General features: G+C 44.6%; 2 protein-coding genes across 2 annotated transcripts in view; one reads left to right on the forward strand and one right to left on the reverse strand.

Moving 5' to 3' along the window:
• Positions 1–18884: 18884 nt before the first annotated feature.
• LOC117090823 lies at positions 18885–24593 on the reverse strand. The gene is made up of 3 exons (XM_033223470.1): positions 24560–24593; positions 23740–24495; positions 18885–19604 (listed from the first exon to the last, which is right to left on the reverse strand). The coding sequence occupies exons 1-2, from the start codon at positions 24591–24593 to the stop codon at positions 23822–23824; spliced, it is 708 nt and encodes a 235-aa protein (XP_033079361.1). The 3' UTR covers positions 18885–19604; positions 23740–23821.
• Positions 22855–26673, forward strand: part of NUAK1 (NUAK family kinase 1) — a 77770-nt gene continuing 73951 nt past the window's right edge. The window contains exon 1 of the mRNA XM_033220803.1: positions 22855–24849. Within this exon, the coding sequence (XP_033076694.1) occupies positions 24592–24849 (258 nt within the window). The 5' untranslated portion in view covers positions 22855–24591. The remainder of the gene's footprint in view (positions 24850–26673) is intronic.

Below are 26673 nucleotides of genomic sequence, written 5' to 3' on the forward strand. Positions count from 1 at the left end.
CTCCCTTCTGCAGGTCTTCTCCACCTGAACTGCAGTGTGACTTAGTGGGGTCAGCCAGGCCTGCCTCAAATCCCTCTCTGCCCCTTCTGAGGTGGCCCCTGGGGCAAGCCACGAAAAAAGCCTCAGTTTCCTTACCTGTAAAATAAAGACAATAACCCCCTCATTTTCTTGTAGGGAGGTTAAATCCAATAAGGCATCTGTGGCGCTTGCTAGAGTGCCTGGAACAAAACGTGAAAACAAAATTTGGTCAGGAAACATAAAACCAAGGGCCTTGAACAGACATTTCTCCAAAGAAGATACAAGTGGCCGATAAGCACATGGAAATATACTCAATATTATTAATCATCAGGGAGATGCAAATTATAACCTAAAGGAGATACACACACCAACACATGCACCCATTATTATTTTTAAAAAAGAAAACACAACATAACAAGTGTTGGTGAAGATGTGGAGACATTGGAACCCTTGTGCACTGTTGGTGGGAATGTAAAATGGCACAGCCACTGTGGAAGACGGTATGGCACCTCCTCAAAATATGAAACATAGAACTACCATGTGATCCAGCAATTCCACTTCTGAGTGTATACCCGAGAGAAATGAAAGCAGGAACTTGGAGAGAGATTTGCACACCCATGTTCGGAGTAGCATTACTCACAGCAATCACCATGTGAAAGCAACTCAAGTATCCACTGAAGGATGAATGGGTAAACAAATGGGGTATATCCAACAAAGGAATATTATCCAGTCTTAAAGTGGGAGGGAATTCTTACCAATTCTATAGCATGGATGAACCCTGAAGACATTATGCTCAGTGAAATAATCCAGATGGACAAATATTGTATGATTCCACTTATATACCTGTTAAAGCAAACTAAGTATGGCCTGAGAAAGACTCCATATTTTCCATATATTTAAGTCCTTGTGATGAACTGTAACCTAGCTTAATAGGCAGACAAAATTGAAAACCTAACTTAGTAGTATGCAACTGTAACACTAATGAAGTCTTGGCCAATCCCAGTGGCCACACTTCAACCATTCAAACACTGCTGAGTGTTCAAACTATGTTTAAATAAGGCATATACTGAGCTGTAACCAATCCAGTTGTCCTGTACCTCACTTCTATTTTCTGTACATCATTTCCCCTTTTTTTGTGTGTGTCTATAAATCTTTTTCCACCAGGTGGCTGTGTCGGAGTCTCTGTGAATCTGCTGTGATTCTGGGGACTGCCCAATTCTTGAATTGTTCATTGCTCAATTAAACTCCTTTAAATTTAATTCAGCTGAAGTTTCTATTTTATTATGCCTGACAGCAGTCAAATCTATAGAGACAGAAAATCTCTGCAGTGGTTGCCAAGGGCCGGGGGAAGGGGACGTAGAAAAATAGTTGTTAATGGACATGGAGTTTCAGTTGTGGAAGATGAAAAAGTTGTTGAGGTGGATAGTGGTGATGATTGCATAATAATGGGGATGAACTTGATGCCACTGAACTGTACACTAAAAAATGGTTAAAATAGCAAAGGTTATAAGATTTGACAACAAACAAGTAAAAGCAAATAAAACCAAGGAAGTTATCATAGCAATGTTATTAACAATAATTACTATTCTTTTTCTGAAAGCAGATCCTGTTTATTTTCTTAACACACTTTTCTTCCCTGAGCCTAGCACCGTGCCAGGGTCTCAATACACAAAAGCTTAAACCAAAATGAAATACACAAACTGAAGAAGCAAAAATCTGTGGTAGTTATAAGGATCTTCTCCCCTTCCTCTTCTTTGTCATCCCTCTTCATGCCCTTCCTCTTCCAGCGGGCAGGTTCTATGTCCTTTCACTGTTTTATTTTCAGGACCTAGCACTGTGCCAGTTCACTAGATTTTTCTTCAATGAATACCTTACAAAAGGCTATTCCTGAGAAAGGCTTGTCTCCTAGTTACAACAGAGAAATGCACCTTGAGGCTATTGACTTGGGCTATATAAATACAGCAGAGCATGAAGAAGCCAATAAAAAAGATGCTCCTCTTTCCTGGAGAGATCAGAAGCTACCCTTGGTTTTTTGAGACAGAGCTCATTAGGTGGAAATGAAAAGCTTTGCCGGGGCAGAGGAGTAAGGACTTGGCGAGAGAACAGGAAGGTTCTCATCCTTTTCAAGAAATTTGGAGTCCTTAATCACTAACCACACACGTGTTCTCTTCAAGAGCCATGTCACTATTTCTAAAAGAACTGGTTTCATTCCCTTTGAATACATGAGATTCTTTCCTAGCACTTTGTCGTTGTCGTCGTCTTTTCCTCCCCCTCCTCCCCCTCCCTCCTCCCCCTCCCCCTCCTTCCCCTCCCCCTCCCCCCCTCCCCCCCTCCTCCTTCTTCTTCTTCTCCTCCTTCTCCTTCTCCTTCTCCTTCTCCTCCTTCTCCTTCTCCTTCTCCTTCTTCTTTTTTTTTGTTGACAGAGTCTCTATTGCCCAGGCTGGAGTGCAGTCGTGTGATCTTGGCTCACTGCAACCTCTGCCTCCCGAGTTCAAGTGATTCTCCTGCCTCAGCCTCCCAAATAGCTGGGATTACAGGTGCCCGCCACCATGCCCGGCTAGTTTTTGAATTTTTAGTAGAGACGAGGTTTTGCCATGTTGGCCAGGGTGGTCTCAAACTCCTAACCTCAAGTGATGCACCCTCCTCAGCCTCCCAAAGTGCTAGGATTACAGGCGTGAGCCACCACGCCTGGGTATCATTGAACATTTCCTTGAAAGGTTCTAATTCTGAGATACACAATAGTCACTTCCTGGTAGAGTAAGGTTTATCTCAGGGATTAAGAGCTGGTATGTTAAAACCCTTGAAGACTGGAACGAGGGGTCTGTTGGCCTGTCTGGCTTATTTTTATCCGGTATTTGAACCATCCATGGTCCTTTCTCATTTTGCATACCATGTGACTAGTCTTTGGAGTGAGAGGAAAAGGGAAGAGGCAGAACTGGGGTCTTTGGCTTAATTGACAAGGACAGTATGTGGGCTGGTTGCTGTCTCACTTCTTCATCCTTAGGAGAGTCTGTGCACAGTTACTGTAACTCTCACCACCATCCTTGGACAAACCCAGGTTGCCATTGTATTAGTTAGCTTTTGCTGGGTAACAAACAGTTCCAAAACTTAGTAGCTTATAACAATAGCAATTTGTTTAGCTCATGAGACTGTGTTTTGACTGGCTGTTTCTCGTATCTGGACCAGGTGGGACTTATGTCTTCTGGGTTCATGTGTCTGCAGTCAGTTGCAAGGTAACCCAAGGCCAGGCTGGTCTAGGATGGCCTCAGCTAGGCTGGCTTATCTCTGCTTCATATGGTCTCCCATTCTCCAGTGGGCTGGCCTAGCCCAGGCTTATTCCTGTGGTAGTACCCAGGGCCTCAAGAGAGTGAGCAGAAGTGGGTAAGGCCTGTTGAGGTCCGAGTTTAGAACTGGCTGAACATCATTTCCACTTCATTTTATTGGTCAGAGCAAGTCACAAAACCAGCCTAGATTCAAGGAGGCGGGTAATTGATTCATGGAGGGGAATTATTGCAGGGCATTTTTTTTGCAGTCTACCATTCTAACTTTACAACTTTGCGGTCATCTGGAACAGCATGTGGATTGAAGAAATAATGAAGTCGCACTTAGCACAGTGTTCGCCATTAGTCATGCTCAGGTAATGTTGAGTGAATAAAGAAAAGTGTCTTCTTAGGCTGAAGAGATAAAGTAAGAACAAGATGCATTTTATGTCCTCAAGAATCTCAGAGCCAACTGGGCACTGTGTCTCATGCCTATAATCCCAGCAGTTTGGGAGGCTAAGGCAGGAGGATCACTTGAAGTCAGGAGTTCGAGACCTGGGCAACAAAGTGAGACCCCCATCTCTACAAAAAGTAAAAAAAAAAAAAATAGCCAGACACAGTGCTGTGCCCCCTCTAGTCTCAGCTATTTGGGAGGCTGAGGTGGAAGGATTGCTTGAGGCAGGAGTTCGAGGCTACAGTGAGCTATAATGATGCCCCTGGCCTCCAGCATGTGCGACAAAGCTAGGCCCTATCTCTTAAAAAAAAAAAAAAAGAAGTCTCAGAGCCAAGAGGAGAAGACAGACTCGTAAACAGATTACTCTGTAACAGTGGTCAGTGCTGCGATAGGAGTTTGTATGGTGCTTTGCAGACACCAATAAGAGAAGGACTCCACTCATCCAGCCTGGGAGAGAGTGTGCAGGGGAGCTAGAGGCAGTAAAGCATAGTGGTTCGGGGCATGGTTTCCTACCATGTTGCCCACGTTGGAATCTGGCTCTGATACTAATTATGTGACCTGGGTCAAGTCACTTGACCTCTCTGTACCTCAGTTCATTCATCTTTAATTTGTGGATGTTAAAAATAGCAGTGTCTACCTTATAGTGTTTACATGAATTTAATTAATTAATTATTACTATTATGATTGAGACATGGTCTCACTCTGTTGTCCAGGCTGGAGTGCAGCGGCACAGTCATAGCCCACTGTAGCCCCAAACTCCTGGGCTCAAGGGATCTTCCCTCCTCAGCCTCCTGAGTAGCTGGGACTACAGGCATGTGCCACTATGCCTGGCTAATTTTTTTTTTTAGAGGTCTTGCTATGTTGGCCAGGCTGGTCTTCAACTCCTGACTTCAAGCAGTTCTCCTGCCTCAGCCTCCTGCAGCACTGAGATTACAGACATAAGCCACCATGCCCAGGCTGCATAAGTTTTAAATTGACAAATATTTGAAAAACACTTATGACAGTGACTAACACATAGTATTACATGAGTGTTAGTTATTATTATTATTATTTTATTACTATTGTTCAGGAATGAGTAGATGTTAGCCAGATAGAGCCTGACAGAGGTTAGTGTGTTCTAAGTATCGGGGGTTTGGTGAAACGTTAGTCAGTTCTCCTCTCCTTCATACTATAACCCCTGAGAAATGGACACAGGAGTCAGATAGAGGTGAAAGGATCAGTTTTATGCTGGTAAAGATGGATCTCAGCTTGGGTCTCTCTGAAGTTGGTATGGTCTTCCTGCTCCTTTGCCCTATTAATAGACTGACTTACCTTTTGTTGGGGGCTAAGTCCTGCACTGGTGAACTTATCACAGGACACAAGGAAAGGAGAAAATAGGCAGGCAGGTTTCTAGGGAGAGACCTTATTTGGGACAGTTCCCTCTTCCATCTTCCCACTTGGATAGTGAGAGATTGTTGAGAGAGGAAGCAATCTCTTAATATTGTTCTCTCCTGAATGGTGATCCCATGGAAACAGAAGTGCAGTAGATTGTGTTATTGCATTTCAGATATTCACTGTCCTTCCCACTTTGCAGTGTAAGGGGTACACACTCTTGCCTCATTGGTCTTTGGCCCCCTAATGTGACTTGCCCTTGGCAATGCGATGGAACAGAGTTGACTTACACCAGATCTGGTCAGAAGCTTGACATGTGCTCTTGTGGTTGGTTTGACCTCTTGAGCATCTGCCTCCATCATGAGATCAACATGCCCCAGAGAGTGGCTTCTCTTCCAGGCTGGGTCCTCCAATTTGTAGACAAAAAGTTCACACTTGAACTGGAGCTAAACCCAGCTACACCCAGCAGAGCCACAGAAGACTGGTGAAGCCACATTTGAGAAATAATTTCTTATCATAAACCCCTGAGATTTCGGACGTTGGTTGTTGCCACAGGAAAAGATAACTTCTAATGGCAAAAGATTATGTTTAATGGCAAAAACTGCATTACTTTTGCACCAACCTAATACTAAAGGTGAGTAATTGGCATGTTCTTTGACCGTTAAATGAGAAAAGGGCATGAACGAAGTCAGAGAGGCAAGGAGAGAAGGTGCAGGCTGTCAGGGCTGCTGGAGCATCACCATGGACTCGAAGATAGATGGAGAGTAGGCAGGGGACAGGCTAAGAAGGATGGGTCCCGTGGTCAAGGCCTGTGAACTTTAACACCAAAGAAATGGAAGACATTGAAGAGTTTTAAGTGTGGGGGTGACTTGAATAAGATGTGAACTTTAACTCATCCAGGAGTTGTTGCAGTGCAATGCATTACTCACATGTCTGTGGTGATGCTGGTGAGAACAAAGCACTGTGCTGCCAGTCATATAGAAGTCCGGCACATACAAGGATGCACAGTAGATAATGCTTAATAATGATAATAAATGACGATGTTATGGGTGCACGCATTTAGTATACTGTATTTTTGTTGTCATTTTAGAGTACACTCCTTCTACTTATAAAAAGAAGAAGTTAACTGTAAAACAGCCCAGGGAGGTCATTCCAGAAGAAGGCATTGTTATCGTAAGAGATGACTGCCCCATGTATGTTATTATCCCTGAAGTCCTTCCAGTGGGGCAAGATGTGGAGGTGGAAGGTGGTGGTACTGATTATCCTGACTGTGTAGGACTAGGTCAATGTGTGTGTTTGTATAGTTTTTAGCAAAAAAAGTTTAAAAAATAAAAAAAAATTTAAAAAATGGAAAAGCTTATAGAATAAGGATATAAAGAAAGAAAGTATTTATATACAGTTGCGCAATGTTTGTATTTTAAGCTAAGTGTTATTACATGAATCATAAAGTTGAAAACATTAAAAAGTCTAAAGTAAAAAGGTTACAGTAAACTTTATTATCAAGGATCATTGTTTAAAGAAAGAAAAACATTTAAAAAATAAATTTAGTGTAGCTTAAGTGTACAGTATTTCTAAAGTCTACAGTCATGTCCAGTACTGTTCTCAACTTTCACCTTCACTCGCCACTCACTCAAAGCAACTTCCAGTTACATAGAACTTAGTTACATGTATAAGAGAACTTAGTTACATATAAGGAAGGTCTCTATTCTGAGTGGCCATAATCTCTGTTAAAATTTGGGAGTTCTGCTACTACCGAAGAAAGGGAGAAGCAGATTAAATGGTGTGGGTAAGTGACTCACCAAAGCAACTTCCAGTCCTGCTCCACTCATGGGAAGTGCCCTGTACAGGGGTACCATTTTCTAATCTTATATACTGTATTTTTACTATACCTTCTTTATGTTTAGATATATTTAGATACAAGAATACTTCCCATCGTGTTACAATTGCCTACAGTATTCAGTACAGTTACGTGCTATACAGGTTTGTAATCTAGGAGCAATAGACTCTACACAAGCTTGTCAACTCGTGGCCCATGGGCTGCATGTGGCCCAGGATGGCTTTGAATACTGCCCAACACAAATGTATAAACTTTCTTAAAACATTATGAGGTTTTGTTTTGCAATTTTTTTTTTTTTTGTAGCTCATCAGCTATCGTTAGTGTTAGTGTATTGTATTTTATGTGTGGCCAAAGACAATTTTTCCTCCAATGTGGCCTAGAGAAGCTGAAAGATTGAACACCCCTGCTCTACCGTATAGCCTTGGTTTGGAGTAGCCGACACCATCTAGGTTTATGTAAGCATACTCTGATGTTCACACAAGGAAATTACCAAATGATGAATTTCCCGGAATGTACCCCATCATTAGTTGATGCATGACTATAATTACAAAAGGTCCAGAGATACATTTGGGCCTTCTGAAAAGAAGTGAGATGGCAGAGACTCAATTTCTATTTCAAGTATTAGGTGGAACTTAGGGGGCCTAGGCCAGATTGGAATTTAGGAGCTTGTTTCCTGAATCCTGTCTTTCCCAGATGTGTCCATTGAAAAAGAAAAGAGAGGTGAGACCAACTTTCCCCATTAAGCTGTGAAGTATGTCTACTGAGGGGAGACTCCTGGACACAGAATGACAGAAGCTGAGACTGTGGCTTGGTCCTGCCACTTGCTTGGCTTTACTGAGTCTCATGATATTATTTGCAACTCTGCTTGCAAGTGTAAGAAACACCTATTTGAGCTAGGGAAGCTCAAAGTGGGTGATTTACTGTAAAAATATAGAGATGGTTTGCAGAATTTAAGGAAAGAGATGCAGCTGAACCTTTGGCTAAGACTGGGATCAGGGTTGTAAAAGCCATCGGGAACCATACAGCTTCTCTCTGCTCATCTGCTTCAATCTCTGATTATAGACTGACTTTTTCTGCTTCTTGGTCCACAGCTCTGGAGCTTACATCACCTCTACTCAAGTCATCAGCTCAGATCAAACTAGAATCACTTAACCCTCATTGCAAATAGATGTAGAAAAAGGACTCTGACCCATTTTGGGTTAATTGTTCACTCTGGTGGCCATCAGGTCAAGGTCGGGGGCACATATTTAATTAGGGGAGCTCATACTTACTGATGAAGTGGGAGGGCAAGGGCACTGCTGTAGCCTGGGTAGTTATCCCAAATTTTATCTGTAGGGAATCTTAGAACACAAGTTCACTGGTTTAACAGAGACTTCAAATACGGTGGTTTAAATAGGAAGTATATTCCTCTTATAACAGTCCAGTGATAAGAAATGTAGGATTGAGAGATTAAAGCCACAATGTCAGCACACTGGGTTGTACTGATGGTGGAGTCTTATTTTGATGTCTACCATCCCTAGGCTTTCACCCTCATCTCTGATGTTCATTATGGTTCTCCATGGTTCTCCATCAGATTCACCTGCCAGGTAGCAAGATAGGGGAAGGGGAAAAGAGAGGGAAGGCCATTCTCTTTAAGGGCATGACTCAGAAGTTGGCCAGGTCTTTTTGTTTATAATAGAACTTAGTTACATGTATAAGAGAACTTAGTTACATATAAGGAAGGTCTCTATTCTGGGTGGCCATAATCTCTGTTAAAAATTGGGAGTTCTGCTACTACCGAAGAAAGGGAGAAGCAGATTAAATGGTGTGGCTAACTGGTGCGGGCCAACTGAAAATCCTCCTGCAGTATAATATTTCCTACAAATTGTTCTGAGGATCAAATAACCTGGTTGGTGCAGGTGAAAATGGAAAGCACAATTTAACTGTTCAGCTCAGCCTCCCTCAGTTTTATGAGCCATGAAACCTTCTTATGAATAGTTTTCAGTCTAGTTTTGGAATTAAAAGCCTTATATTGGAGTTGGCAGGGCTTTGCCATTTATTATTTGTGTGCCCTGGGGAGAGTAATTTCACCTTTCTGGTGTCAGTTTCCTCAATGATAAAATGGGACTAACAATAGTGGCTACCCCAAGGGTGTCGGGAAGATTAAGACAACATATGCTGAGGACTTACTACTAATCTGGCGTATAGTTAGTGTTGAACATGTTATCATGATTTATGGTCCCACCTTGAGGTTAGAGCTCAGATTCCAGCTGACTTTTGGCTTTTATCAGAAATCAAATCTCTTAGAACCCTTCTTGGTTGCCTCCCAGCAGCCATCCTCCATCTTCCTTCTCTCCCTGCCTTTCGCTTCAGAGACTGAATGTGCCAGGTACTCAGCCTGCTTTGCAGCTAAGGGTAGCTAGGTGACGGGGTGTTTAGGGAGGTATTTCCATCTGTCATAAAAGAAGAGAAAGACACATGAAGGGAGTTGCTGTTTTCCCCTGGCTGAGCCTCCACTTCATTCCTTCTTACTTCCTTCAAAAATAATAGTATGAGAGTCTGATATCCGGAACAAAGGCACCCATCTGTGATTATTGGGTCACAACCCAGCAGATTTTAGAAAGCTAAATGGTAGAGAAGAACAGAAAGAGCCTGGATCTTTGATGACTTTGTCGAGCTGAGCCAACCTTGGAACCATTAACCCCAGTCGTCTTGTGTGAGATAATAACATTTTCACTGTTTTTTTTTTTTTGTTTTTTTTTTGATACAATCTCACTCTGTCACCCAGGCTGGAGTGCAATGGCGCGATCTCAGCTCACTGCAACCTCTGCCTCCTGGGTTCAAGCGATTCTCCTGCCTCAGCCTCCTGAGCAGCTGGGATTACAGGCGTGTGCCACCATGCCCAGCTAATTTTTGTATTTTTAGTAGAGATGGGGTTTCACCATGTTGGCCAGGCTGGTCTTGAACTTCTGATCTCAGGAGATGCACCTCAGCCTCCCAAAGTGCTCGGATTACAGGCATGAGCCACCGCGCCTGGCACATTTTCATTGTTTAAGGCACTTTTACTTAGTTGTTTTGTTTCTTGTCGCTAAAAGGATTCTCATATAAATCCTCCCATTAGGAGAGGAAAATGCACTCTCACTAAAGCTGTTCAAAAGAATGTGCCACCCACTAAAAATGCTGTTTCCCCAAAAGGGCACAGCAAGTGCACCCCTTCTTATGGTGACTTCCCTGAAATGGACACCATTCATTTTGTATGTATGCATTCTGATATATTTATTTTTTTAAAAAGTCTCATTCCTTCACAGTTACAATTCTGGGCTTTGGCTCAGCTAAGTTCAATATTTACTTATCACCAGCAATATGAAGAACAGTAATAGTGCCAATGATGCACAATAAAGAAGAGATCCCAACACTGCCTTCAAAGAGCTTGTAGTCTACAGGGGAGAACAAACAGATAAATAGAGGATCCCAACACACAATGGAAAGAGCTATGATGCTATGGAAGGACAAAGAAGAAGAACTCAGCCATAAGGCAGGGGGGAAAGTGGGGAGCAAAGCAAACCAGGAAAGAGAATATTTATTGAACACCTACTATGGGTGTGTTAAGGGTATGAGTATGTGAGTTTTAACTAGAAGTCTCACTTCTGGCACCAATATATCAGCACAAGAGGTCTGTCTGTCTCCCAGCAAGGACCATCATCAGCATTTTAAGGTAGCCTAATTTACACATCCATACAAAATAGAAAGATAGGTGGGGGGGAAATAGAGTCAGCAGGCACTAATTAACATATCTAGGATCAACATATTTGGCCTTGCTTATTCACATATAGCCAATCAGAGCAAGAGGGTGAACAGCAACATCCCAAAGAAACCAATCACAAAAGGGAGTTCCTCAGGACAAAGCCCAAGGACCCTGAGGACAGATGGCTAGATGGCAGGGACTGTGCTGTGCTTCCTCATTCCATTTTCCCACTTCCTAAGTAACTTGTGGAGCTCTTTGTCTAGAGGCTCTGGGTCATGCTCTGATAAGAACTCTTCTCCTAGATCCAACCTATGGTGAAGGCTGAGATGAAGGCTGAGGTGACACACCATTCATTCCTACAGGTAAGTGATTCCTACAGGTACCTCCTTGGACATTCTGGCTTCCTAGTAATACCCAGGAGAACCATGATATCACATTCTTTGTGTCCAATTTACAGATGAACAACGTGAGTACCAGCAGCCTACATTATCAATAGAAATTTGGAATTTGAGCCAAGAGATAAGGCCTTTTATCGCAAAAGAATTTATGTGTGTGCATTAATGGGAAGGTTTAGTCGAGACAGTTTAGATAATTTTATATTAGATGATTCTTTTATTATTAAATACTCCTAATTTTGTGTATGTGTGTGTGTGTGTGTGTGCATGTATGTGTGTGTGTATAATTTGAAAAGGCTCCCTCTGATGGGTTTCTACCTATGACAGAGCCAGTGGAGTGCATGAAGCACAGCTCAGTGTAACCTTAGATCCCTGAAAGTTTGGTGGGTGCTCATAAATGGGAATTATGCCAGATGCTTCTGCTGAAGGAACAAGGATGGATTTGTGGAGTATGTCAGTGTCTTCTGCAGCTCTGTTGCCTGCAGGTTTCTCTCAGGGGCCAGAGCCACAGTCGAGGCTGGACTCTACAAATTCAGGATAACACCTTCAGAGGACAAGGTCACCCCTGGCCACACCGCCATATACCACTTATTTGCCAAGGTGATGGGAAGTTCCCATTTCATCTGCATTGACACTTGTCAAGCTCATCTGACTATGCCTCAGATTCCATAATTAGAATTTCATCCTTTCGGCTAAAGCCAAACAGGGAATCTGTGTCTTATTAAAGGACATTTCTACCTGGAGAGTGAGATTTTATGCTTAATAGCCACAAATGTGATGTTCTCACATCCCGTCCTCTCCTTGGATGCCCTTGACAGCTCAGTAATATAGGTTTGATGATTTTACCTGTTTACCTGATGAGCAAACAGAAGCCCAAACGGAAGCCAAAATGTAAACTCTTGGCTCGAATTCCAGATTTCTATGGATAATGTAGGCTGTTGGGACTCACATTGTTCATTGGTAAATTGGACACAAGAATGTGACATCATGGTTCTCCTGGGCGTTATCAGGAAGCCAGAATGAGGCACCCTGCTCTTTTGCTTGTCAGTTCCTCTGTTCATTCATTCATTCATTCACATGCACCAAGTGGTTCTCTGCAGTCTTTGTAGACAAACAGCTACCAAGATGCCTAAGCAGAACTTGCTGCCCCAAATCCCCTTTAACTGAGCCCTTATTATTTTCCAGATACCAGGCATTTTAATACAATCTTCCCCAAATAACTATATTTGTTAGGCATTCTTTCCATCTTGTGGATGCAGAAACTGAGACCCAGAGAAGTTAAGCAAGTTACCTAAAGTCACACAGCTAGAAATGGTGGGAGCTGGAGTTTGACCCAGATCAGACTACAATAGCTTTCATTCTCCATATTACACAGCCTCTCTCACATTGGAATTTCTCTGTGCTTTATTCCCTTCAACTTTGGCTGGACTTACTTTAGATGGATGTAGCTGGATACTAAGGGGCTACACTGGATACTAAAGTCCGAGCCAGCAGGTAGGCCGATGACCCAAGTATTTTGGTGAGAGCTACTGGGACTTTTAGGTAAAGGTGTTCATTTAAATTTTCTCTGGAAAATTGCTGTATCTATGCTGTGGCCAGGTGTGGACCGAGTGGGTTGCTCACCAGCTCCTGCCTCAGCAGTAGGTCTTTGCTTCTCTTCTAGAACTGCCCTAGGGACTACTCATCCACTCTTCTTTTTTAAATTTATTTTTATTATTAAAAAAAATTTTTTTTGAGAGGGAGTCTTGCTCTGTCTCCCAGGCTAGGCTGGAGTGCAATGGTGCGATCTCAGCTCACTGCAACTTACACCTCCTGGGTTCAAGTGATTCTCACGACTCAGCCTCCCAAGTAGCTAGGATTACAGGCACAAGCCACCATGCCTGGTTAATTTTTTGTATTTTTGGTAGAAACAGGGTTTCACCAAATTGGCCAGGCTGCTCTCGAACTCCTGACCTCAAGTGATCCACCAGCCTCAGCCTCCCACAAGTGCTGGGGTTACAGGAGTAAGCCACCCCACCTGGCTTCTCATTCACTCTGTCAGTACAGAGATTGATCTCTATGGCCAGAGTCCACTCATCACCTGCTGTCTGTCTGCTGTGAGTGGCTGGTACCACCTCTGAAGAGATCGCCAGCTGGTAACATGAGAAGCCAGGGGTGACAGCGAAGTGCGAGGCTGGAGGGGACTGCTGGATAGCAATCCCCCAAGGACACATTAATTTCCCTAAATGCCCTTCCAGCATAATGTAGGTGCAGAGAATCCAATCAGTTGCCCTTTTGAGAGAACAGTGAGGCAGCTGCTCTTTTTGAAAAAGCAGGACTCCAAGCTGAAGCCAGGCTGGATTTCTTTGTCCTGTCCTTTCTCTGGCTCACAAATATTCTACCTTGGAGGCTGAAAACTCATGGCATTCAGTTTCATTTTAAAAAGGAGATCGGGACCCTGAAACGAAGTATCTACAAATTATTTCAGAAGTGGCTTTCACAAACATGCTTTTTTTTTTTCATTTTGATGATGTCTCTACGTAGAAGGGTATCATTATCCCCATTTTCTAGATGGGGAAACTAAGGCCAGGAGAGATTGTGTGATGTGATGGGAAATGTTGGGAAATTGAGACTATAAGCTGGCTCCAGTCTGATAAATAACAATAGGCACAACATGTAGAGCCCTTTGCAGCTGACAGAGTATTTGCATGTTTAAACTTTTTAATCCATCCATCCATCCAGCAAATCCAGTAGGACATGTTATTGTTATCCCTGGTCTTACAGATCAGTTAGTGACAGACCTGGCCTTCTAACTCCTTCCCATTCTTCTGATCTCTTTCCATTGTATCACTTCTTCTTGGGTTCCTTGACTTCTTTGAGCCTTTATTCTAGGAACTGGTATCTTTTTCTGTAGACAGCCAGATAGTAAATATTTTAGGCTTTGATGGCCATATGATCTCTGTTGAAACTACTCAATTCTGCCCTTCTAGTTCAAAAGCAGCCATAGATGTACATAAAGAAATGGATGTTACTGTGTTCAAATAAATCTCTATTTATGGCCCTGAAATCTGAATTTCATATAATTTTCATGAATCATGAAATATTATTCTTATTTGATTTGCAAAAGCAACTCAAAAGTGTGAAAACCATTCTTAGCTTATGTATGGCACAAAAACAGGCAGGGGGCCATAGCATGCTGGCCCTTGCCCTATCTTCGTCTGTAAAATTGGGAAGTAGTAATACCTCCGCCTTAGACTCACATGGATTAAATAAGATCACACCAGTAACGTGTTTTGCACAGGACCCACCATTGCCCTTCTACCAGATGATGAGAGCATGAACGTCTCTGGGTTTCAGTTCTCTTATCTATTAGAAGGGAAGTGTTGGCTACTTCTAGCTCTGAGTCTATACATTTTTGCCAAATTACCTTTGCTAAAGAGCTTCAACCGCCTTCCTTCTCCCTGCCCTGAGGATATCCATGCCTCCTTGTCTCCCCAGAATTTCTCCACCCCATTTTCGTTTGGCCAACTTCTCTTTCTTGGCCCTAGTCGTTATTTTGTACCTTGGCTTGAACGGAAGTGAGTGAACTAGATTTCTTCTCCATTTCTTGGAGAAGTTTTCAGTGGGCAGACCCAGCCACTTGGTGGAGCTGTGGGAAGATGCTTTTCCTTATACAGGTACCTGATGCTTCCCCTGGAGAACTTCAGGTTTAAAGATGGGGATGCTGGAAATGGTGCTTCTGGGGGAAAAAGGTGTTGTTCATACCTATGTGCATGTTTCCAGCATCTGTCCACATCCAGTTAATTTGGGCAGTCAGGGTTTTGAGTTCTGATGTTTCAAGAGTCCTGAGTCGGGCATCTGTATGGGAGAGGCCAGGGACAGATAGATCCTAGATCTGGTGAGGTGCTCAATCCAAATTCCTGGAAGTTTCCCAGTTGTCCCTGGTTCTGTCATAGAGGAAATCAGTCTCTCTTCTCACCATGCAAAACATGCAATTTCTTTTTGGAGCCATTAGATATACAATCAAATAGACTTTATCTCTCAAGGAGCTGACTTTTTGTGACTTTTGTATAACAACTGTTGGTGAGATGTGATTTCTTCCCCCTTTCTTGGAGAAGTTTTTGTTGCTTAGATATTAGCTACTGTGTAGCCAAATTACCTGAGTGCGTAAGTTGTGAGACCACAGGGTAGTCTCTCGATCTCTTAGCATATCCCATGAAAAATGGGGGAAATAAAAATATCTAATCCCAAGCAAAGTATCATTTTGAGAATTAAAAAAGACCACTTGTGGGAAAGTGTTTTGTAAACTATAAAGCATCATGCTGATGGGAGGTATTAGAAACTCCTTGAGGGCAGAGGACCAGTAATAAATGTATTACTCTTTGTCTGCAGAATGACTGCACCATCATAGATGCTCAATTAACATCTGTTGAATGAATGACTGAACAGGTGAATTAAGAGCATCATGAAGGGGTTGGCAGACTGGCAATGTGCCTATTAAATTAAGGGTTTCAAAGGATGAGACTGGGAGGAGCAGGAGAAGCAGGCCCTTGAGAGGAATCTAGGGCACGTGGCTTGTCTGCCAGGAAGGCAGCTAATGCATCACTTGCCAGTTAGCCAGCTGCCGGGCAGGCTGGCTCTACTGGGCAAGCTGCCAGGCCCCAGACCATCTAAGGCTTGTGTGAGCGTCCCAGAGCAGGTGGGCCGGGAGCTTCTGTCGTCACGGGCGGGCTGGTGACCCGCCTGGAATGCCTTCCCTCTCGTGCCTGCTTTTAGAGCCTTAGTCCCTGGTGACAGTAAACAGAACGGACGTAGGGCCTGACACTGAGCCACCCTGGGTCTTGGCAGGGTGGGTCTGATAGACCTGTTTCCCAGACTTAAAAGAATACACATAAACACAGCACAGATAAAAGTAGGCAGTTATATAGGAAATCTTGGTCCCATGGCTATTTTTACCTGACCTAGTTTTTTTGTTTGTTTGTTTGGGACATAATTACTTGGGAAATGGTAATTGTTTTACATGCTTGCTATAGACCTGATAGAATAAATCTGATAATAATATTATTTAAACAATAATAATAGCAGCTACTATTTTGTCTGTGTTTACCACATGCCTATATAGTACTATGTTAAACACTTCGTAGACATTTTTGTAGTTCTACAAGGTAAGCATTAACTCTGTAGGATTGTATCCTGTCAGTCCTATGAACTAAGTATTATGACTCTATCTATTTTACATATGGAGGGATTGAGGTTCAGTTACTTCCTGGGGTCACAGAGCTGAATGGTGGAAGAGCTGCTAGAACTCAAACCATTCATCCACCCATTCATTCATTACATAATGATTGAGCACCTACTATATAGCAGGTACTAGGGATTCATGTGTGAATAATACCAACGAAGACTCCTGCTATGTGGGGACAAACACAACAAATAAGGAAATTTTATAATGTATTATATGATGGTAAATGCAATGGTGAAGAATAAAGTATCCAGGGAAGGAAAGCAGTGCCAGTAGCAGAATGGGAGGTGGAGAAGGTGGGCTGCAGTGGTAGACAGGATGGTCAGGAAAGGCCCCATGGAGAGGGTGACATCTGAGCAGAGTTGAAGGTACTGGGTTGCTGAACTGTGTGGATTGGAAAGTAGAATTTTGGTTTGTATGAATTTTGTCCAATGTGGCAAGCAGGCAAATTGGAGTCCATGGAAGATTTCTGTGAATTCACTTTTTTTCTTAAGTTCATTCTCACTTTCTTTTCTGGGTTATGCATTTCCCGAATAGGAAATTGAATGGTAAACTAGGGAGAAAGTAAAGGTGTCAAATAAATTCATCCATCCATCCATCCATCCATCCACCCACCCACCCACCCACCCATCCATACATCTGTTCAACATTTCTAAGGCACCCACTACAAGCCAGACCTATGCTTCTGTTAGAGTAAGATCTAGATCTATACTATTGGATATAAAATATATATAAAATAAATATATATATAAAATAGATAAAAATAATATATATTATATATAAATTTTATAATTTTATATAATCAACTATAAATATATTTTACACTGCTTCAGATTTTTTCAATTTAAATTTTCAAATGAAAATTTTATGAAATACAACTTTATTGTTTTGCTAGAGTTGCATTTCAGTTTAATCATTGAAAATTTATCTCTGAATTGAGAATTACTCTTAAGTATGAAATGCATAATGTGTTTTGAAGATTGAGTGCAGAAAAAGGTAAAATATTTTATCAGTGAGTTGTTTATATTAATTACATATTGAAATGATACTATTCCAAATATTTTATTATTACTATTTATTTTATAGTAATATAGTAATATATTTATTATTACTATTCCGAATATTATTAAAGTTAATTTCTCTTGCTTTTGACTGGTTTTTAACATGGCTGACAGAAAAGCTAAAATTACTTATGTGGCTTGCATTGTATTTGTACTGGATAGTGCCGTTCTAGACCTTGCCATTCCGGAGCTTCCAAGCTGGGCACACAATTGAGTAATTGTAATACCATGTGGTAAGTGCTATAATAGACCCAGGAACCGAGTGCTCTGGGGACAGAGAACTGAGCCTTCAGTTCTGCCCAGCCCAGGATCAGGGGAGAGGTGACGTCCTCAGTCAGGTCTCTGAGATGGTAGAAGTTTGTCATCTGGAGGCCAGGAAATGAGGTGTCCCAGGAATTGGGTATAGTATGTGCAAAGGCCAAGAGACATGAAACCCTGAGAATCACGAAGGGAAAGGAATGTGTGTATTATTCAGCGAGAGAAAGGACCCCAACCTGCCCAGAACCCTATTTAACCTCAGTAAAACCCTAAGCCTCTTCCATTGTAGCCAATTAGAGTTTTTCTCTCACCTGACCCCAGCACGTTCCTGCACATGACATTTTTACTCTTGCGACTTTCTGGCAGCCACTCTTTCCAGGGTGGCACGGTGTTGTTTCTGCTCTGGAGTCCTGCCAGTGCCTTATCTGTTGACAGGGATTTATCACTGTTCAGTTTCTTTTTTTGATAACAGAAACTTCCAGCGAATCCCTGCTGTTTTATTCCCCAGGAACAAGCTATCTTATTTTTCAGTACAGGGTCTAGAACAGAGAAAACAAGGCAAATGGGACTGCTGCCAGCTGTCCACGTGCTCCATCCCATTCACAAGTGCAGGAGGAAGGGAAGAAGGAATGTGCAAGGAACGTAAGCCTGACATCTCCAAAAGGAATCAAGAATGTCAGTGTGGGAGAGTGTCATCGGTCATCTCCTGCTCCATCGGTTACCCACTGAGGTGGCTCCCCAAACTGACACTCTTCCCAACAGGCTCAACGGGCCCTCTCAACCATCAAATGCATGAGATAAACTAAAACTAAAATTCCATCTGGGCTATTTCTGTTGACCCTTGTAAATATCCACTGATTCTATTAATACTTCTGTTTCCTGATATCACCCGTCAACCCCCATGGAAAGGCCTTCTCTTATATCCTTTTACACACAGAATGGAATATCAGTGGGCAAGTTGCAACAAAACAAAACAAAACAAAACAAACAAACAAACAGCCTACATTTATTGGGTGTTACTACTCGTATCTTGCTGATCTTGTGCTTTCTTTAATTTTTTTTAAATTAACTCATCTAATCCTTAACAACAAAAAAACCCTTTTGAGACAGGTATTACTAATGCCCCCATCTTAAAGCTGAGAAAACTAAGAAACAAAGAGGAAGTTGACCAAGATAACACAGCTAGAAAGTGGGAGAGTCAGCATTTGTACTCGGGTTGTTCTGATTCTGGAGTCTCTGCCCTTAGTCATCATTCTTATTGTTTCTCTAGTCATTTAGCAGGGGGAAGAAACATAGCTTTCTGTTGGATTTGTAAGCTTTAGTTTTATTGTAGTTATCTAGTCCACATTCAAGTAGCCTGGCTTCTCCCAAGAAGTTTGATGGCTGGAAGTCAGCTGAATGCTATCAACTGTACTTAATACTCGTAGACTGCAAGCCACATGAAGATGAGATCAGACCCGTCTTGTCCCAGCACATTCTCAGACCCAGGTGCCTGGCATGTACGGGAAAATACTGTGGAATGAATAAATTTGTTTCTTCCTGTTTTATGACTTTGAATACTCCTCTTTTTTAATCTGTGACACAAGCAATGCAGGAAAAATAAAAGAAAAACTCAAGACCCTAAATAATCTGCTATCTCCTTGAATAAACAGAGAGAAAATAAAAAAGGCATTTTGGATTCCAACTATTCAGGTACTTGTTACAATCTTCCATTTTGCTTTTTCTGTGTAAATACAGATTTGGTGTAAACTGTATGTAGTAGTTAGGGTAGTACTAGCTGTCATAACATATAAACCCTCAAATTGCAGGGGCTGAACACAATCAGTTAAGTTTATTATTCACTGATGCACCAGTCCAATGTTCTGGTCAGAGTGACTTTATTTCTCAAAGTGAAGCAGGGGCCCAGGTTTCTTTTATCTTGTGGCTTCACCATTCACTTAGGGCCTCCAAGTCCTCTGCTTCCAGCTAGGCAATGTGGAGAAGGCACACCCACTTTTAAAACACCCTGGATTGGAAGAAAAAAACATCACTTTTGCTTCTGTTCCATTAGAGAGACCTAGTCTCATGGCCGCACTTGGATGTATGGAGACTGGGCAATGTGTCCCTGGCTGAGCAGCCGTCTGTGGATGAAGCAGCATGAATTTTTGGTTGCAATTATCTTCCTTCCTCTACAGTGAAGACTAAGTGCTTATTTAGCTTGCTATTTAATGTAAACTGTCCACCAGACCACGTTTTAGGTTAGAAACGTCACAGTCTTAGGTAACTTTTCAAAACTTCATCTAGCAAAGTGGAAGAACAGTTATCAACCAAAGCACAGGCATTAATTGTGCAGTTACTATTTGATCACAGGCAAATTAGCCTCTTTGAGACTCAGATTTCCCAGTAGCGAAATGGGCAACATAACAGCCACCTTGCAGATGATTAGCAGAGCGATATGCATATGTAGGGGTCCTAGCAGGCAGGAGGTAGCAAATAAACAATGACTGCTATTACGATGTTTTCTGAACAAACGTTTCTTTTTTATCTTTTTCTTTTTAATTGACACATCATGGTATATATTTACAGGGCACAGTGTGATATTTTGATACATGCATACGACATGTAATGATCAAATCAGGGTGATTCGCATAGCAAACAGATTTCATTTTGTTGTTCTGGGAACATTCAAAATCTGCTCTTCTATCTAGCTGAATATATATAACAAATTATTAATTTATACAATATAATATTCTACTGTATGTTTTTAAAATACAAAATAAATTATTAATTTATTGTATCCTCCCATCCTCCCAATTATTATAGTCACCCTGCAGTGCTATCAAACATGAGCATTTATTTGTCTTATCTAGCTGTAATTTTGTACTTGTTAACCAACCTCTGGCTATCCCCATCTCCTCCCCCAACCTCTAGTAACCACAGTTCTACTCTCTATTTCAATGAGATTAACTTTTTCAGCATCCACATATGAGTGAGAACATGTGGTATTTGTCTTGCTGGGCCTGGCTTACTTCTCTCAACACAATGTCCTCCAAGCTCATCTATGCTGCCTGAATGACAGGATTCCCGAACAACGATTTCTTGAGAAAGCGAACGTACCTTCTTTCTTTTAAATTGCTTTGAAAATAGAAAGTGCAGTGAAGGACCAGTAATGAGCCTTATGTAAATAAAAGATGTAGGAGAGTGTGGATGTCACACTTTCAAATGCCACTGTTACTACATCTGTCCTGTATCCAGAACAAAACCAGAAATCAGAGTCTAACCAAGCAGTATGATTAAACTGCTTAAAATTGTCCCAGGCCAGGTGTGGTGGCTCATGCCTGCAATCTCAGCACTTTGGGAGGCCTAGGCGGGTGGGTCACCTGTGGTCAGGAGTTTGAGACCAGCCTGACCGACATGGTGAAACCTCGTCTCTACTAAAAATACAAAAAAATTAGCTGGGCGTGGTGGCACATTCCTGTAATTCCAGCTACTTGGGAGGCTGAGGCAGGGGAATCGCTTCAACCAGGGAGGCGGAGGTTGCAGTGAGCCAAGATCATGCCATTGCACTCCAGCCTGGGTGACAAGAGTGAAATTCCATCTCAAAAAAAAAAAAAAAAAAAAAAAAAAAAGCCTCCCAATTCTAGTAGGATCCATGGAAGATGAAAAGCATCATATTAATATCCACAATTTACTGAGTGTATATATTCCAGCCCTTAATCTTCCTACTAACCCTGTGGGATGTATTATTGGTGTAACTGCTAATACCACATACATTGTTGCCATCACCACTTTGCAGATTAGAGAACTGAGGCATAGAGGGGGAAAGCAATTATCCAAGATGATCGTAAGTGGCAGAACAGGGATTTGAACCCAGTCACTCTACCTCTAGATCTCAAGCTCTTCATCAAGGAGCCTGGGCTCTTGTTGGAGAAAAATCCTTTATCGATGTGAAAACATTCACACACAGTACCTGATAGCATTGTGCTAAAGTGTGGTTCCAATTATAAATGTGGTAGGAATTCAGTCTGGAGAGGAACTCCCAGTGCCTGGGCATGACTGTGTGCTATGCATTGTACTGGGTGTTTTTCATCCTTCCCATTTAAGGAGATGGAGCATGGCATATATGGAAGGAGAAGAGGGGGAGCTTCGGAACTGGACAGGTAGGGTTTAAATCCTAGTGCTGCCATTTACAAACTGCGTAACCTCTGGGAAATTACTTAACCATTCTGATACGGTTTCTTCAATTGAAAATAGGGATTGTAAACAGCTACTTTACAGAGGAGGGTTCACTGTCATAAAACAGTACCAGCCTATGGTAGAGCAGATGCTGTTGATTCAATAGATACTGATGAAGTCCCACATATCTGGGAGTAACACTATCAGACAGAATAAGCCAGGTTACGCTGCTTTAACAAATCCCACTGGCTTAACATAAATAAAGTTTAACATTTGCTGACGCTACTTTTCCAAAGCAGATTGGCTGGGATTTTCTGCCATCTTTACACAGAGACTCAGCTGGCTTGGGGAGGCTCCAACTTTGTACCACCATGATTGTCAAGACAGGAAAAAGAAGACATGGGGATTTGGTCACTGGCTCCTAAAGGTTCCACGTGAAAGCAACACAATCACTTCTGCTCTCATTCCATTGGCCTAAGCAAGTCCTATGGTCACATCTAACTTCAAGAGGATGGGGTAGTGGATTTCTACCACATCCCAGGGGAGGGGAAGAAGTAGAAAACATTTTAAAATACTACTGTAGACACAATGTGTTTATCTCTACAATCGATCTGCTAATCCGTATCTTCAGAGGAAACCCAAGCTCTGAGAGGTTAAGTCATTTGACCAAGGTCACACAGCCAATCCTCTGCGAAAATAGGACTCAACACATGCCACTCACCCTGACTATTGGATCTATAGGGACAACGTCCACAAACTTTGTATAGAAGCAGAACAGTTTCAGGATGGGGGGCAGGGAGGCCCTGCAGAATAGGAATTGAATAGGCATGATGGTGGACAGAATAGGAATTGAATAGGTATGATGCACCTTTGTGTTTGTGTTCTGTGATTGATCCTGGGAAAGGGAAGAAGGGGCAGGGGAGTTTGTGTCAAACATCAGTAGAAGAAAAGTTTGGACAGGTAAGAATATCACGCGTCAGAGTACAGCAGAGACACATGTGTGGAGGATGATGGTAGTGTTTCAGGCCATTACTCTGGCAGCAGTGAGGAGGCTCCCGGGGAGGGCGGGCTGTTGCAGGAGTCGGGGTAAGGTGACCAGGGGTAGACAGGAATGAAGGCGGCGGGAATTCAGAGGAAGGGCTGGACCTGAGAGCTGCAGAGGAGGCTCCAGTGAGGTCCACTGGTGGAGAAGAACCGCCATGCGATTTGCAGAACACCAGACATTCTTCAGCCTTCACTCTTCCCACTCCAGTCTGGTATATTGCACCATTTGTTTAAAAAAAAAAAAAAATTCCCCAAGACCTCTTTTTCTCTAGCTTTCTTCCTTATTTTTCATGGTCTCTTCTTAAAAGGGGGACAGTCACACCGCGGCGGGAGGCCCTTCCTGCCTGACCCTTACCGTGCGGGGTACCGTTCCTGTCACCATCGCAAGGATCTGGCTGGCCCTTACAGTGAAAGGAAATCTTCCAAGGCCTAAGGAGGCAAGAGGCCTTCAAATCGCCTCCTGCTCAGCAAAGGAGTTGCTCAGCAGGCCGGGGTTCCTGGTCCACCCCAGGTCCCTGGTTTGCCCACCTCCGATGGCGGCCTCCGTTGGCAGGGTGGGCGCCTCTGGGGAGCCAGCTCCGTCCCGGCGCCTTTAGAACCCCATCTCTTCCACGTCCCCGGCCTTCCTCCCCTTCCAGGCTGCTGTCCCCGCCGGGGTCCAGATGGTGTCGGAGGGCCGGCGGTTCGACGGCGGGCCCGGGGTTCAGCCTCCCGGCCTCCCTCGTCCCCGACTCTCCTTTCTTCGGAGAGGACGCGGGGGCCGGGGCCAAAGCGCCGCTCTTGGGATTCTCCTGGACTCGGAGGTGCCCCAGGCAGGCGCAGCTCTGCCCCGCGGGGTGCCAGCCTCGGCGGGCAAGGTCCGTGAGTCACCGCCTGTAACCCAACACCAGGCCTCCCTGCCCCTCCCCCAGCTGTGGCCGCCAGGCCGCGGCGACACCTACAAGAAAATGAAGGGACGCCCGGGCCCGCGGCGCCCCTGGCCGGATGGCGAGCAGGTCCCGGCAGCCCCCGACTCGCGGCGCTCTAGCTTCCCTGGTTCCGGGGCTCGGTCAGCCGCAACCGCCGCCCCGGCGCGAGCAGGAATCCAGGCCGAGCGGCCAGAGCCGGAGCCCGAGGCGGCGGAGGGCCCGCGATAGCTGCGACTGGCGAGCCCGAGAGCGCCCGGGGAGGGGGCACCCGGCTTGGAATTTCCCGGTCCCCTCCGGCCCAGCGAGGACAAAGCCACCCTGGCCGCCGCCGCCGCCGTGGCCTACGCCGCGCCGCACAAAGGGCGAGTCGCGACACGCTCCCATCCCCCTCCCAGCTCACCGCGGCCCCGGCCCTGGGTGGCTGCAGGGAGGTGGGGGAAGCCCTAGCTGCACCGCCCCTCGCTCCCCCTCCCCCGGGGCAGCGCGAGCGCCGTCCCCGCCCCCGCCCCGTCTGCGCGTCCTTCAGGGGAGGGGTTGGGGGGCGCGGCGCCCCACATAACACTCCCCCTCCTGCGCTCCGAGCCACCCTCTCCCCTCCTTCCTGCAAACACCACCGCCTCCCCTGCCACCGCCGCCACCTCGCCCGAAGCTCCACAGTTCGCCGCGGCCGGGGGGCGGTGCGCGGACCGTGCGCGCCGCGGGCGCCAGATGTGCAGTCCCCGCTGCCGCCAGTGACCGAGCCGCAGCCCGAGCGGGATCGGGCCGCCTCCCTGATGCTGCGGGGGCGACCTTGAGCGTTCCGCGGCTTCCCTTAGTGGGGACCACGACACCCCAGCGCTGTGCCCGGTGTTGCCCTCTGCAGCCCGGCTCGCCCCGCGCTTGGACATGGAAGGGGCCGCCGCGCCCGTGGCGGGGGACCGCCCCGACTTGGGGCTGGGGGCGCCGGGCTCTCCTCGAGAGGCGGTGGCGGGGGCGACTGCAGCCCCCGCGGCGGCTGCCGCCCCGGAGCCCAGGAAGCCTCACGGGGTGAAGCGGCATCACCACAAGCACAACTTGAAGCACCGCTACGAGCTGCAGGAGACCCTGGGCAAAGGCACCTACGGCAAAGTCAAGAGGGCCACCGAGAGGTTTTCGGGCCGAGTGGTGAGTGGGTCAATCCTGGAGGGTGCGGGGGAAGCTGGCTGGACGCGCCTGGGGACCGGTGGCGTGCGAGGCGGGGATCTGTGCGCCCTAGGGCTCTCTTGACAGAGAGGGGGCTCATTGGGAAGCCCCGAGACAGACTCCTCACTCTTTCCCCAGCACCCCGTGACTCAGGCGTGTCTCTGTCCTGAAACACTTGTTACATCCTGTCTGCACATATTTTATTTTATTTTTTGGTTTGTTTTAAAAAATTTAATCCCAGCAGCAAAGGAATGTTTTAGATTTGCAAACACTTTGCAGCGTTGGGACGGCCGGGGTCTCCCTCGCAGGCACACATTCAGACCATGCTCCGAAATGCCTTATTTCCACAACTCTCCAAATAACCACATTCCCAGCTAGGAACTAGCCCCTCAAGTCCCGTGTTTTGTAGGTGTCCCTACCCCCTTGCACCCATTTGCCCGCAGCCCCTTGCTCTGCATCCTCCCACTCAGACTCTGCATTGCCCTGATGATGCTGTGGCTGCAAGGGAGGGCGACTTCTGCCTGTTTTTGAGACAAGGTTAGGGAGCAAAAATAAAGACTACTGCAAGTCTGAGGATTCTAACAGTTTGTATCGTGGCTTTGGGAGGAGTGAAATGTCCAGGGCATGGGTAGCTACACAGATAGCTGTGCTTAGTTGCAGCAGGCTCAATTGCGTTTCAGCTCCTGGTTGCAGGGCTACCAAACTGCTGAAGGGGTCTGGCCCCGCTGCTCTTGTGACAGCTGACACCCTGCCAGGGTCCTGGCACCATTTGCACAGCTCCAAGAAGTGCTTTGAGTGCCTGGGGGTCTGTCTGCCTTGTCCCAGCCTTGGTTTGTTGTTATTTTCACTTCTGCAGAACAGGCCCTTGAAATCCACACTGCTTGTGGCTAGAGAGTTGGGTTCAAAGTGACTGACTGTTGCAGAAAGATTTTGTGTGGTGTGTGGCAGAAAATTAACATGGTTCTTTGATTTGAAACAGATCAGATGTATTTTAATCGATTTAGGGCCAAAGTCAGAAACTAATTATGGGACTCCTTGTGTACACTTTTGGGGGTGTTTTGAGGGCTCAGGGTTGCTTATAAACAACAAATGACTGCAGGAAAAAAGGAAAATGAGCTGTCAAATAGCAGCTAATATTGACATGTTTCTTTTGCACAGAGACAGTTCTGTGAAAAAAATGGGGGTGCCAGTCAGCAAAGTTCAGTCCCCAGATTCTCAAATATCTAGATACCCGGATAATGCCCTCCCAACCCATTTCTCAGATTCGATGTTTGAGTCTATATAACTTCATCCCATAACGTTATTTTTAAAAAATCTGTTATCAATTAATTGGAAATTTGAGATGTACATTTCTTTTTAAATCTGGCTCTGTAATAAATTCTACAGCAAGCAAGTAGTTGAGAATTCACTCTGGGCAGGTGCCATTTTTGTAGGATGAAATTGTTAAAGGGGAGGGTTGTAGGGGTGGCCTCTGATGAAGGCATTTTCAGGTTTGTGGAAGAAGAGGCTGGGACATGTGCACTTCATTCATGCTTTTCTTCTGAGGTGATATTCCCCAGGCTGGATGTTGAATAAGCAAAAACTAAGCTTAGCTCCCTGCTCATGTTGTCTTAATAGCTGCTGAAGAAATCGCACTGGGAAGGTGGGAAGCAGAATAATGAAAAACAGACGCAGTTCAAGTTGCAGGTTGAGAATGTGAGACTATGAGGGGTTGTTGAAGTGGTAAGAGTGTGCCTGGGGTCTGTGAAGAGACCCCAAAGTCTAAATGCTGGAGCACTGCCTCAGACCCTTCTAAAGAACGAACCC

The sequence above is a fragment of the Trachypithecus francoisi genome, unplaced genomic scaffold (genome assembly GCF_009764315.1).
Source record: "Trachypithecus francoisi isolate TF-2019V2 unplaced genomic scaffold, Tfra_2.0 Lachesis_group11, whole genome shotgun sequence".
Taxonomy (NCBI): domain Eukaryota; kingdom Metazoa; phylum Chordata; class Mammalia; order Primates; family Cercopithecidae; genus Trachypithecus; species Trachypithecus francoisi.